Source organism: Bipolaris zeicola (assembly GCF_000523435.1).
Source record: "Bipolaris zeicola 26-R-13 unplaced genomic scaffold scaffold_147, whole genome shotgun sequence".
NCBI lineage: Eukaryota > Fungi > Ascomycota > Dothideomycetes > Pleosporales > Pleosporaceae > Bipolaris > Bipolaris zeicola.
The window spans coordinates 23038-37240 of record NW_006912196.1 but is presented as its reverse complement, the minus strand read 5'-3'; the positions used below and the strand labels follow the sequence as shown (position 1 = coordinate 37240).

The 14203-nt window shown below is 49.2% G+C and overlaps 5 protein-coding genes across 5 annotated transcripts; 3 read left to right on the top strand and 2 right to left on the bottom strand.

Annotated features, from left to right (window-relative positions):
* Window positions 1–1044: 1044 nt before the first annotated feature.
* COCCADRAFT_102774 (uncharacterized protein) lies at window positions 1045–3047 on the bottom strand (the record flags this gene model as incomplete). Its single annotated transcript, XM_007716636.1, has 2 exons — window positions 1045–2890; window positions 2947–3047. 2 exons carry the CDS (start codon window positions 3045–3047, stop codon window positions 1045–1047), a joined length of 1947 nt encoding a protein of 648 aa, XP_007714826.1.
* A 273-nt stretch (window positions 3048–3320) lies between these two features.
* On the top strand, window positions 3321–4433 carry COCCADRAFT_38954 (uncharacterized protein; the record flags this gene model as incomplete). The annotated part of the gene is made up of 2 exons (XM_007716635.1): window positions 3321–3434; window positions 3504–4433. 2 exons carry the CDS (start codon window positions 3321–3323, stop codon window positions 4431–4433), a joined length of 1044 nt encoding a protein of 347 aa, XP_007714825.1.
* Window positions 4434–4731: 298 nt separating this feature from the next.
* Window positions 4732–5778, top strand: COCCADRAFT_28305 (uncharacterized protein; the record flags this gene model as incomplete). The annotated part of the gene is made up of 2 exons (XM_007716623.1): window positions 4732–5436; window positions 5503–5778. 2 exons carry the CDS (start codon window positions 4732–4734, stop codon window positions 5776–5778), a joined length of 981 nt encoding a protein of 326 aa, XP_007714813.1.
* Window positions 5779–6651: 873 nt separating this feature from the next.
* Window positions 6652–8240, bottom strand: COCCADRAFT_102732 (glycoside hydrolase family 7 protein; the record flags this gene model as incomplete). The annotated part of the gene is made up of 5 exons (XM_007716634.1): window positions 6652–6999; window positions 7060–7399; window positions 7447–7567; window positions 7618–7753; window positions 7818–8240. The coding sequence occupies 5 exons, from the start codon at window positions 8238–8240 to the stop codon at window positions 6652–6654; spliced, it is 1368 nt and encodes a 455-aa protein (XP_007714824.1).
* Window positions 8241–11812: 3572 nt separating this feature from the next.
* COCCADRAFT_102761 (uncharacterized protein) lies at window positions 11813–14109 on the top strand (the record flags this gene model as incomplete). The annotated part of the gene is made up of 2 exons (XM_007716633.1): window positions 11813–13323; window positions 13371–14109. 2 exons carry the CDS (start codon window positions 11813–11815, stop codon window positions 14107–14109), a joined length of 2250 nt encoding a protein of 749 aa, XP_007714823.1.
* Window positions 14110–14203: the final 94 nt, after the last annotated feature.

Below are 14203 nucleotides of genomic sequence, written 5' to 3'. Positions count from 1 at the left end.
ATTGATGCTATTGCTGAAAAGGGAATATGGGTACGGGTGTTTCCGCTTCCTTTGAGCCGAGATATTTGCTTTTTCTTTTGCGTCGAAGCGGCTAAGAGGTTGCTTTTTTCGAAGTTGGTGCTTGTATGTGTATACTAAATATCTGAATGTATACACACTATGTGGGGTTCATTGTAGATTGTTAATTAGCGATTGGCTGTAGTATTTACGCTGATCTCATTGGGTAAATATGATCACTGAGACTTAGTACAATTAGCTTTTTTCTTGGTGCTGTCTTCTTGGTTCTCCAGTGCTTGCATTGATTCTGAGAATTGCTACGTAGACGAAAACGATGATTGGTTCAAGACAGGCAATAGTGGTGATAGAGTAGTCTGTATGCTTTAACTTGATATTCTGCACACATGAGGTATATCCTCGCCGGGAGCTATCAATCCAAGATTCATATGTATGTGGTGGCGTACCTAAGTTATCGTGTCCAAGCAAAGTTTTTACTAGAAAGAAGATACCAAAATAAGAGTGCTAGCATCGAGGTAGTTCAGTAATCTTCAAACTCTTTTGGTGTACAGTAATGATGGGTATGAGGTCTGATAGGATACGGTACTTGAAGCTGCAAACGCCGCAATTAGTCGGAACTTCTGACCAGTCAACATGCTAAAAGACTATTGAGGCTTTTCACCAACTGGATGCGGGCCGTATGAAAGGTTTCCACGTAAGTCCGAAAATGTGCTTTTTCCGAGAGCTACGTAACATCGGCAAAGTACATCCCTTGCCGACGGAAATAGCTCAATTGGGTCTTAGTCTCATCTATTGCCAAGACCCGCAGTTGTTTGTACCACCAACGTTGCGTGTGAGTCCCTTTTCAGGAAGTATTGTTCTCCATCATGTCAACAAACGAAACATCTTGCAAAGTTCAATATCTAAGCGAGTGATGGTAATGTGTCAGGGCATTGAGTAAAAGTCCAAGAAATGGTATATTTTGTTCGATTGGGTATCATACCTGTACGCCTGGAAATGCTCAGTTAATTCCTATACACTAGATGCATTTCAATCTGCTTCTTCTTCCTCCCCTGCTCGTTCCATACGTGCCCTGATGTCTCGTACAAGTGCTTTCGCATCCTCGACTTCCACGCCGTCTTGACAAAGCTCGTTCGCAAGCTCCATTGCTCTTTGATACATGCCACGCATGTACTCCCAACGTGCGAGCCACAGCCTAGCTTTGCTTGTTGTAGCAGTTACACCAACACCGCCTGCGCCCTCCATCCCAGCTTCTTCATAATCGGGGCCTTCCTCCTGAGCAAGGACAAGCTCCATATATGCTGCACACTCGTTCATGTTATTTATGCGCTCATAGAGCAGCGCAATTTGGTATAGCACATCGGGGTCCAGGACGCCCCCGGCAAGTCCAGAGACTTCGCCACTACCAAACGATGTGCCGACGCCTGCATCGTAGTAGGAACCAGCGACCAATGCACGCTTGTATGACCGTATTCCATTCATGACCTTGCCGACTTTGCCAAAACATTGTCCAACAGCCATCCAGAGCTTTGGATCGTACGGCCGCAACGCAGCGGCGCGTTGGTGGTAAAAGAGCGCATACGAATGCATTTCCAGCACTTCGTACGTTTGACCCAAACCATACCATGCGCGATAATCTTTGCGGTTGACATCGACAGCCCGCCGGTACGACTCAATGGCGGCATGGGTGTTCTTCATTTCAACAAACTCGTGACCCATCAATGTCCATGCTGACAAAAAGGTGCGATCGAGTGTCAGAGCTCTTCGAAAGTACATGACGGCCTTTTCGTGCTCGGATTTGAGTGAGTAGTAGTTGCCCACCACACAACACGTCTCTGGACGAAACTTGTCTGTGGAAGTGGCCAGCTGGGCTAAGAATGCAAGTTTGGGTCGCATGCCCATGACATAGAGAATGTTGGAGTAGTTGTCTAAATGGTCCACCCGGTGGGGATCGGAGATGAGGAGGTCAGAGAAGATTTGTTCGGCATCATCAAAGTCCTTATTGTGGTAGTGGAGTAGAGCGCGTTGGGTCTTGAGAAAGGCCGAAGTGGGGAAAATGGTGAGAATCTGCGACAGCGACGAGTGTATCTGCTCGCTGACGACGTATAGCTCTTGCGAGGATGTGACATGGAAGATGAAGGTCATGAGATTTTGTGGTAGACGCGCGACGATTCGGTTGAGATCTTCGGTAGTGCTGAGCAGTGCCTGCAACTCTTGCCATGCACCCCAATTGTACGTGTATTGATGAAGACTCTTGACCAGATAGTCAATGGCAAGCTGCTCGTTCTTTCCTTTGGCCAGCACCATGCCGTACAGATACTCGAGCCAGCCTTGTGGTTGCCGCCCACTGTTAGGGAGATCTCTGAACCACTCGTCCAGGACAGCGGAAACAACTGGTAACTCTTTGTTCATGGTGACGCCTCCATCTTGGGGACCCAGTATCATCTCGCTATCCTCGTTCATGCGCTTCTCACCCGCAATGTACTTGGCATAGAGTGCCAGGAAGAGCGACTTCTGGCTGATGCCCTTGACTGTATCATTGGACAGTTTTCCCTTTGTTGGGGTAAACATGGTGGCCTTTCCCTTGGCCGACTTGGACTTTGACGTTGGGGTCGAAGAAGGATTCGACGCGCCCTTGGGCAAGGGCCCCGGGAGAAAGACGGCGGCACATCGATCGTATTCGCGACAGTCAAAGTATGTTTTTGCAAGGAGGAACTTGTGGGCTTCACGCGCTTCTAGACGCGCTTCAGTAGCGTCTTTGGGCACAGGTGCTGGTGTTGGTGGTGGGTGCGCGTCAGACATGGGCGAGTCGACATCCGTGTCTGAGCCATCATCGTCGTCAGGCGAAGGGAGAGAGTCGAGCAGTTCTGCAGCCCTTGTCAACATCAGTATACACGCGCCCGCCAGACATCACCCAAGGCCAGTACGCACCATTTGGCCGAGTGATAGAGGCAGCGCTCGGTGCAGCTAATGACGGCGTCCTGGAGCTGGGCCTTGAGCTGGGCCTCGTCAGCCTGCGATAAGGTGCCCATGACGAATCCAGACGAAAACAGGGTATCGCTGGTTTGGGCACAATTCTTCTATATACAGCGCGGTGATTACGGTTTCCGGGCAGAGCTTCGGTGACCGATGCACGCGTTGTTGTTGAGCTGCCTGTCTAGGGTACGTCGCGGTGGGGCAGCAACCAATTGCCCGGCTTAACCTTTTGCCGACAGACTTCCAGACTACAACTAGACACCGCCTCCATCAACATTTACTGCTGCCCCTCCCCATCTTGAATCTGTAAGCCACCTTCTGCCGTCAAGATGCCGACCACAATAAAAGAGTTTGAGAGCGTATGGCCACGCATTGTCGCGGACCTGCAGGATCACTGCAAACAATACAAGCTGCCCCAGCAGTCTCTTGATTGGTTCACAAAGGTACGTCCTGCCCCACCACACAGCGAACATCTTCAGGGTCCATGATGCTCACCACGCCAAAACAAACAGTCGCTCGACTACAACACAGTCGGTGGAAAATGCAACCGAGGAATGTCCGTCATTGACACAACGTCCATCCTCCAGGGCAAGACGCTCGATCCCTCTTCTGAAGAGTACTTCCGCGCCGCTCTTCTAGGATGGATGATTGAACTTCTTCAAGCCTTTTTCCTCGTCTCTGACGACATTATGGACTCTTCCAAGACGCGTCGTGGAAGCCCCTGCTGGTACCTCGCGCCCAAGGTTGGCATGATTGCCATCAACGATGCTTTCATGCTCGAGTCTTCCATTTACGTACTGCTCAAGAAGCACTTCCGACAAGAAACAAGCTACGTCGACATTGTCGAGCTGTTCCACGAGGTCACCTTCCAGACCGAATGTGGTCAGCTTTGCGATCTCCTCACTGCCCCAGAGGATGATGTCAACCTCGACAACTTCAGCCTCGACAAGTTCACCTTCATTGTCATTTACAAGACTGCTTACTACTCCTTCTACCTCCCCGTTGCTCTGGCTCTCTACTACGCTGGTGCCGCCACACCAAAGAACCTGAAAACTGCCGAGGACATTCTTGTCCCTATGGGCGAGTACTTCCAAGCTCAAGATGACTACCTCGATGCCTTCGCTGACCCTTCGGTTCTCGGCAAGATTGGGACCGACATCATGGACAACAAGTGTTCATGGCTCGTCAACCAGGCCTTGAAGAAGGTCAATCCCGAGCAACGGAAGCTGCTCGATGAGAACTATGGCCAGAAGGATTCTCAGAAGGAGGCCAAGGTCAAGGAGCTGTACCACGAACTCAAGCTCAAGGAGTTCTATGAGCAGTGGGAGGAGGATCGTGTTGCTGATCTGAGGGCCAAGATTGCCCAGGTTGATGAGAGCGAGGGTCTGAAGAAGGACATCTTCGAGCTTTTCCTCCAAAAGATCTACAAGCGCAGCAAGTAACTCCTGGGCAGACCACTACAACGCCAGCAATGAGATACCATATGATTCCACATTCAATTCCTACCGTTTCAACATGTCTCAAAGTGAATTTATATTCTCCACATGCATACGACGTGTCCCGATGCAATGATAAACCTAAGCACGAATTCCAGTTCCCCATGGGCTCGGCTAGCCTACCTAAAATAGCGCCATCCACAAGCGGCCCGAAGAGCCTCACCACATCCTACCAACGTCATCGCCATCACCAACCAACCATAAAAACGCCCAATTGCAGATCAGCAACCAACCATTCGCAACAATGACTTCTCCGCAAGCCGTGATCTCTGTAATCGGCTCTCTCAATGTCGACCTCGTCACACGCACCCACCGCATCCCCGTCGCAGGCGAAACCCTCGCCAGCGAATCCTTCAACATCGGCTGGGGCGGCAAAGGCGCCAATCAAGCCGTCGCCTGCGCCCGTCTCTCACGCACAAAAGCCCAAGTCACCGCTGCGCAAGCCTCCGATGTAGAGGTGCGCATGGTCGGTGCAGTCGGCCAAGATGAATTCCGCCAGTCCTTCTTAAAAGCACTGCGAGACGATGGTCTCAACACCGACAAAGTAGAGATTCTTCCCGGAAAGAAGACGGGTGTAGCTGTCATTGTGGTTGAGACGGGTTCCGGAGAGAATCGCATCATGTTTAACCCTGGTGCGAATGGTGATGTTCCTGTCAAAGATCTCGTGGATGACGATGCGAGTGTTGCCTTGTTCCAGCTCGAGTTGCCGCTGCAGGTTGTGCTGCATAATATGGCTGTGGCACGCAAGAAGGGGGTGGAGACTATTATTAATCCTGCGCCTGCGATTGCGTTGCCGATGGAGGCGTATCAGGGGTTGGGGCATCTCATTGTTAATGAGACGGAGGCTGCCATTTTGAGTGGGATTGAAAAGCCAACGAATTGGGATGAGGTTGCGGGGATTTTTATTGCGAGGGGGGTGAAGAATGTGATTATTACTCTTGGAGGAGAGGTGAGTTTTCTTCAATGTCTTTGTGAATTGATACAGAGATTTTTTTTTACTTACGGGATGTAATAGGGTGTCTTTTACAAGACAGCAAAACAGCAAGCTTCGTCTCAGCGAGGTGTCATTGTTCCAGCACGCAAGGTTCAAGTCGTTGACACAACGGCTGCTGGCGACACGTTTGCCGGTGCTTATACCGTTGCTGTAGCCCGCTGGAAAGTTATGTCGAAAGGTGCTGACTTCGATCTTGACGCGGCCATCGCGCAGGCAAACAGAGCTGCGTCAATGACTGTACAGAGGGAGGGCGCACAGTCAAGTATTCCATGGGCTGATGAAGTTCCAGAGTTATGAGTAAATCGCAGATTTGTAGCTATGACAGGCGGACTTAGATATGTAGGCCAAGAGTGAAACATTATGGGCACATGCATTTTCCATTCACATTGATGACTCTATTTCTAACCAGTAAATCCTAGAATTCAAAATATCCTTGGCCAACTTTTCCTATGTTTCCATTTCCATATCTCATCGGTGTCCATTGCAAGAACAGCAGTCACACTGATCTTCTTCCAGGTCGTCGCCTGGACAAGGTAGCCAGCATTGATCTGCATTGGGTATGTGGTTTTCGAGCATTGCGGAAGTATGTGGTGAGTGGTATTGTTTAGGTGAATCGATGTTCGAGGACGATATTGGTACGTGTGAGTATATGGAGTGGTAGGATCTGAAGTGCTGGATTTCAACGTTTCGGGGCAATATATCGTTTATAATAGATGGAAGTGTGAATGGCTTGAGTCAAGGTGGTCGTGTTGAGTTGGAGAGATGTGTTGTTCAAGTCGGGTCAAACGCAGGTATGATGCAGCTGGGAGTGAATAAAAGAACATGTCAGAGGAACCAGGCAGCAAACGACTTTCGAACAGCGCATGAAACACGATGCGTCACTTGCCATGTGGCCCAAAATGATGATTATAACACTGCTAGCAATTTAATTCTCCTTAACGAATCACAAACCAGAAAGGAGAAAAATGTAAGCGAACGTGACCCCCAACAAACGTGGGGAAATCCAGCTGAGCCACAAACGAGAGGATAACGGGGTGGCATGACCCAGACTTTGCATACGTACACCAGCAACTTTCCAGCGGCGGCCACCGCAGAAAGGGGCACCTACGTGGCTTTGCTTTTCGCAGCCACTTCTCCAAACCTCAGCCCTTTTTTCCCTCTTTTTGACCCTTACTTAGGCTGCGCAAATGTACTTCCAATCGGCCCAAACTTGATGTTGGAAAAGACAACTTGAGCATTAGGACTGCTGGCCTCCACATCAGCAGGCACACCGCTACCGGCTTCGCATGCGCCGCGTGCCACACCGGGCTTCGCTGGATCCGCGTCGACGGGGTAGTTGCCATCGAGCCAGAGCATATTGGCGTAGTGGTCGTCCCAAAGCGACATGACGAGGACCATGCCCAGCGCCATACCCTTACCCATCGAGTCCATACCGCCAAACTTATTAAACGGATAGATTTCTTCCTGGAAGACTTCCTTCTGCGTGTCGCACCACTGCTGGGTGATTGAATTTCCTTTCTAAACTCATCTATCAGCTCTCTGCATCCTCATTCTTTTCGGATGTACGCAAAAACTCACCATGCCGGGAACAGTAGGCTCGGGGTTCGCAAAGACTTTACCGTTTTGTACGTAGAAGCGCTTGAGTTCTGTGAGTTTGTTGCCGGAGCCCAGGAATTGCGTTACGACGGTCATCTTCTTGCTGGTGTCGACGGTCTTGCCTTTGCCGTAGAAGTCCGTCACGCCAACGCGGAAGGGGTTGAAGTCGCAGCCGTTGGCGTCGCAGGTACCGGCGTAGCGGTCGAGTGAGTAGGTGCCGCCGCAGTTGTCGTCGACGCAGACGGAGTAGCCTTCCGGTTGGCAGGAATGTGGGGTTAGGGCTGTGGCCATGGAATTTGCCTCCCAAACGTCCATCTCGGCACTGAAATGTTGTTAGACATGACCTTGAGGAGGAGCGAATGGACGTACCAGCATGCGCCCTTCTTGCCAATGCCTGCGTTGGGGTCGGAGGACGAGGCCGTCCAGCCTTCGGCGTTGGCTTGGCCGTCAATGTACTTCAAGTCTCGTGCGCACTGCGCATCGCAGTATCCTATGGGCTGTAAGAGACTTGTGCATGTTTTGTGACTTCATACTCCGTACCTGTTCCATATTTAGCACCTGGTGTTCCCTGACCCTTCTGAGGCATAGAGACAAAGTACAGAGCGCCATTCAGACCGCATGGCAACTGTGAGAGATCGACGTCGAAAGTGAATTCGTTGCCGATAAGTTGAAACATCTAACGCGCGAAAATTGTCCAGTCAGATTTTTTTGGATTCATAATATATCGAAGGAGGGCTTACCTCATAGTTGTTGGTATCCTTCATCAGATACGTACGGGACCCAATGTTGGTCGAGTACTGGCCCTTTGTAATGAACTTGAGACTAAGCGAGTTTCCAGACGTCGAGATACCATAGGTTCCACGGTAATCGGAGCCTTCAATCGCGCAGTTCTTGGTGCATGCTGCATTGTTGGGACAGGCGGTCTTGTTCCACTCGTTGCCGCTGTAGCAGTTCGTGTAGCCCCCGGTAGAATGGAGCCAACGCCAATTGGCATCAATGACGATTTCTCCATTCACGTTACTGCAGGACGTTCCGCCTGTGCCAGTGCAACGTTGCCATGTGATCTTTGGGTGCGTCTCTGTCTGTTGGGTTCCGATGACCCATCCGGATGCGCTATGAGCGCAGAAGGCCAGAACTGCCGCAGAGACAGAAACAAAAGACATGACTGAAAGATTGCTTGTTGAGATTGAGCGCTTGGAAGTGGTAATGACTGGATTTGTAGAGTGGGACGTTCATGCCTTATATATGCCCCCAGGCCATGCTTTGTTTCTACGCCAGCACACCTTTGAACGAGCTGTTATGAAAGTTTCTTGGTACATTTCATCAAATTCACTATTGGGGTGGATCTCTCAGTCACTAGGCTGAATATCCAACGGGCCGTACAATCCGAATATATCTCAAAGGTCTCACTGTGACGGCACCCAAGGAGCTACAGCATCGTGTGATCAACTTTTTCATAGGCCCTGTTCATTACTTCCTGAGTCGTGAAGGTGCGTAACCTTCATGATTGGAACGCTTTCGCCAAGTAGTCAATACTCCGGTAGATGAAGTCAAGAGCCGTATAGCTGGGGTGCAGTGCGGGGTTAGCGCATAACAGGCGCACTATGGCATGTGGGGCGGATGCAGGTTGGTGAAAGCTTAAACCAAGCTTCTTTGGTATTACGTTGGAGTTGTTAATATTAATTTGGATGTTGCACGTGGAGGCTTGGAACCGCTTGTTCCAAGAATGCATCGGAAGTGGCATGTGTGCTTGAGAGAGTATTTTGTGGGGTCGACAATCAAATATAAATAATGTAGTAGAGGCATAGCGTGAGATGGGGTCGCACAATGGGGGACATGCGGCGGATTAGCTCATGCAATGACAGGCGGCGCGTTCAGAAGGCTGTCTTGAGAGTATCTTGAAGGTTCTTCCTCAGACAGAAGGGCACTACAGAAGCTGACACTCGAAGACACCATTTGAGATTGAGCTGGAGTAACATACTAAAGTGGTTACGGGACCTGATATGAGTGCCGATCAGACGCCGTGAACAGTGCACCTATTCCTATGACTAAGATATGGCCAATGAACCTCAACACAGGGCCCACATCTTCATCTAATGTCTTTCCATACCATATCTCCGCTGTTCAATCAAGCGAAGCGCAGGACCACATGCAGCATAGACCTTTTAACCCGTGATCTAACATCAACCGTTACACTACAGTATAGAGAAACATGATCTAATACTGACAGAGATCATGCGACGATCGGTGTGTTTACGAGATTGTTCGGCTCTGTACATCGGGTATAAGTGAAGATATTATGAACCTTACAAGAAAAGCCCCACCATATGTATTCAGGTATCTCACTCCTGTCATGGACTTGCCTTGGAAATGGAACAACTGTGCTCATTCTTCAGGCTCTACAACAATTTTTTGACAGAGCCAACTTGACCTTTGCAACCGCAATTATCACCTTATACCGAGTGGCTCAGGATAAACTAATGGTCAAAATCCAAGCTTTAGATAGTGTTGCTGTGGATACTTTATTCATATGGTGGGGCTTGAAGTATTCTGCTCTTGTTCCTGGAACTGAATCGACTAGTTTTACAATTCTAGTTCGACAGGGCTAGTCTGGCTAGGGTACTGTCGATGTTTAGGTACGGTATGAGCGGACAGGGACTGGAGTAGATTGTTTACTGGGAAAATGTTGTATTCATTTCTTTGCTTCGATTTGTTGTACTCCAGATGTGTGTCGCTTCGTGTCAGTGCCTCTGGTTGACATGTCTCTTCACTATATCGTATTCAAATTTCCCAATTTTTGGGAGCGACAGGCAGAAACATTTCTAAAGCATCCTAATACCGCCATGGACCTTACCGGATGGTATTTGGGCACTATGTTTCATCTTTCGCTATCGCGCACGCGTTGAGTTGCTCAAATCGTCGTGTTCGCTCGTCAAAGGATACCCTTGAAATATGCCCCTACTCGAGCTTTACTTGTGTCAAAAATCTTACACTGAGCTATATTTTGACAGCGGCGAAATGTGCATCCCAGAGCTGAGCAGGCACAAGTACGTTGATTTACATTTGAGCTAGGATGCACGCCTTACCTGATATGGACTTACTGCTACCAGTAGTCGAAGTGACATGCAAGTAGTGCAACTGTCAACCAACAAGATGCGACAAAGATTACCATGTTCTTGAGCAAAACGAGTCACACATTTTCAGGGGAACACGAGAATGACGCAAGGATCCCCTAAGTTATTTACCCTGCACCGCGGAAGCGAGTAATGTCATGTGCCGAGTTAGGGGTAGGCTGGTCATTGGTTCTCCATATCGGGATCTCAAAAACGCTATTATCTCTACGAATAATTACCTAATTTAGATATTTAATAGCTTATTTTATAGCCCCTAATCTAAGCTTCGTTTTTGATTAATATAGTGATAAGTTAGCTATAATAGGTAGGAAGATATCTACGATTAGAGTAAAATATAGAGACCTAACTCTTAGTAAAGTAGGTAGGCTAATTACTTCTTACCTATTAGAGTTAGACTATTGATATCTCAGGCAAACATAAAGCTTAGATTAGAGGCTATAAAATGAGCTACTACATGTCTACATTGGGTAATTATTCGCAGAGATAATCGCGTTTTTGAGATCCCAATGTGGAGACCTAATTGTAACGGCTCAGCGTCCGTTGCTACATATATCCGAATGGGATCCGAACCAGGGTACGATCTAGCCTAGTGGGAAAAACGACTATATAAACCCAACCTCTATAATAGCTTATTANGTAGATTTTTGATATCCTTTCGTACAAGGCCTATAGGTGTCTATTTGAATCAAGGCTCGTTTGATGTCCCACGCACTCCTATATGCCTCTGAGTGACTCTACTGCCGATACTGATCCGAGTCGTCTTGCCTGCGCCGTTACACTAATGACCAGCCTACTTACGAAGCTATTCACCTTATCCTACTCGCCCTAACCCGGATCGAGCTTAGAGGAGTATCAGCACCTAACACCGTGTAACACTACCCTACCCTACACCTACCTAATCTTGGCGCCAAGAGTTGGGTAGGTGTAGGGTAGGGTCGCATGGGCCATCAGTGTAGGGTAGAGTAGGGTTGCCAAGAGTTGGATAGGTGTAGGGTAGGGTAGTGATTACGTGAGACCCTAACCCTACACCTACCCAACTCTTGGCAACCCTACCCAACCCTACCCTACCCAAATACCAGCCTGAATAAGTATAAGGAGGGGCGGTAGGACATATCTAATTAAGCTTCGGTAGTATTTCGGTAGTAATGCAGATCATCCCTGTCAGCAAGAACTTTTGAAAGGCACCTTTGTACACAAGCTGCACACAGACAACGAGGACTCTGCCCTTGAACTCGGGGCTTTCGCGTGCAGTCAAAATAAAGGTGGCACCGGCTACTTGGAGCGCGGCTGGCATGTGGTGCTGATGAAACATTTCTACCGAGTCTCTCACGTTGTCATGTTCCGCGTTGCTATTGGCCGTCCCACCAAACTGGATCTATTGGCCTTTTATGCACCTCACTCCCAACTACTGTTTCGGGTTATATTAGCAAGGAGATGGATCCTTATTTGGCAACAACGCCTTGAAGTCCTCAGGCTGATGATTGCATTCGTTGAACGTGCGCAAGGGTGGCAAGGGATTTGCGCATGTTTAAGTTGGGCTTTACTGCTCATGCTATGATGTTTGGGCATCCTCGATCAACCCGCCCATCTCCAATCTCAACATGAGGGTCTCCTCGGGTTGCGCCATTTTGGCGACAGGCCTCATCTCGTCCGTTTCTGCTCAAGACGCAAACATTACACTTGTTCCCGCGGCTACCGGTTTCGAAGGAGACAACACCAACTTCATCTACGGCGCATCACCACGCCTGGTTGTGAACGATGGTAGTGCAGCAGATGGGGGTTTCCGATCATTTGCCTTTTCGAACGGAACTTCCCTTGTAGAAAGTTTCCATGAAAGGAGTGGTCGATCCAAGATAGCGGTACCAATTCACGACATCGATGGCCGTGATCTCATTGTCAACATACCCGCGCCAGACTCCTTGATCAGAATCTTTGAGGGTCAAACAGGAAAGAGACTTAAAAGCAACAACAAGATTCAGCTTGGTGATTGGAGCACTGCCTGCACTTGGCGTAGCGCAAAGAGTGGGGAAAGCTACATCTTCCTGTTCGGAAAGAAAATGGTAGTGCAGTTTTTGATTCGAGATCGCAAAGACCAACCCGAAGTCTTAGAGGTAAAACCACCTGCGCCATCTTTTGAAGGAAACTCCGAAGCTGACTTATTCAAGATTCAAACTTTTCCTGTCGATATCGAGGGCGAGAGTTGCTCTGTTTTTTCCAATGGCCAAGTCTTCTTCTCAGCCGAGGACCGGCCATTGTACTCGTTCCAGGCTTCGGAGACCACCGGAGCTCCGGCAATCCAGACTGTGGCCAACGACGTGAAGGTTGCTGGCCTAGCTACCTACTATGGCACTTCTGAGGACTACCTTTTCGTCGCCCATGACACGACGCTTGATGTGTATGACGCGACAGTGAAACTAAAGGGAAGCATTGCATTGAGTGGAATATCAGAGCTATCCATTGAGGGAGGGCTCTCCATTCTGCAATCGGCTATTGCTGGCTACCCATCCGGTGTTGTCGCATTTGCCTTCGAGGGTGAGGAAGACACTGGCGTTGCTGTGGGCTCTCTCTCGGGTGCTCTAGAATCCCTAGGTATCCAACCCAACACCAAGTACAATCCCGCAAGCAAGCCTTGCAAGGATTGCGAGAGCGCCATTTCAAAGGCTTGTTCCTACAATGGATTTCTTGGTAACGCAGGATGTTCTTGCTTCGCCGGTTTTACTGGTCGGGATTGTTCTAAGACGGTCTGCAAAAATGACTGTTCTGGACAGGGAGATTGTGTTGGTCCTAACGTATGCAGCTGCAAAGACTCATGGGCGGGACCGGATTGCTCGTTTCTCGCTGTCAAGCCCAAATACGAGACTGAAGCTAACGGTGGCGACGGCGATGACCCAGCGATCTGGATACATGCCACCAGGCCGGATCAAAGCAAGGTCATTACTACAACCAAATCTGAGGAAGGCGAGGGCTTTGGTGTCTTTGATTTGCAGGGAAAACTCTTGCAACACCTGACGGCGAGCAAACCGAACAACGTCGATATCATTTACAACTTTACAGCTGGTACTCGCACAGTGGATCTTGCATATGCTGCATGCCGTGGCGATAACACTCTCTGGTAAGTAGCGAAGCTGTAGGCAAGAGACTTTGGCTAACAGGATGAAGTCTGGTGGAAGTCAATAGCACAGGCTATCTCAGTAAGATATCAGGAGGTATCCAACCTCTCCCCGAAGACTATGAACCATACGGGTCGTGTAACTACCGGTCCAAGGTCTCAGGAAAGGAGTACCTGTTCGTAAACAACAAAGCAGCCCAGTATTTGCAATACGAGCTTACGAGCAGCTCCAATGGTACCTTGAAATCTACCCTCGTACGTGAGTTCCAAGGTGGTTCCGGCGGTCAGGTTGAAGGTTGCGTTAGCGATGATAGTGCTGGATACGTGTTCATTAGCGAAGAAGGGCTAGGGATCTGGCGATATGAGGCCGAGCCCAATGGCTCTAAGACGGGTGTTCAAATCGCCAAGATAGGTGATGAGAGCGGTCTCCAGGCTGACGCGGAGGGGCTCACGCTTGTGCCTGCTAAGTCTGGACCTGACGGCTATATTATGGTCTCGTCGCAGGGAATTTCGTCATACATCATCTATGAGCGAGCACCGCCGCATGCGTACGTTGGCAGGTTCACTATCGTGGACAACAAGAAAAAGGGAATCGACCATGTAAGCAATACGGATGGAATTGCTGCGGTGGGCAACGCACTTAACAAGGACTTTCCACGCGGCTTGTTTGTTACGCACGACGATGCTAATGAGCTTGCTGAGGGAGGGACTGCGAAGGAGGCGAGCTTCAAGCTGGTGAGCTTGGTCGATATATTGGGAGAGAAGAGAGCGAAGAAGTTAGGCTACTAGATATTTATGTATGTAGCAAGCGTCAATAATGGACTGGTTCGATCGTCCCAATAAACACCCGCTGGAATGATTATGCAATTACGCTAAGAGGATG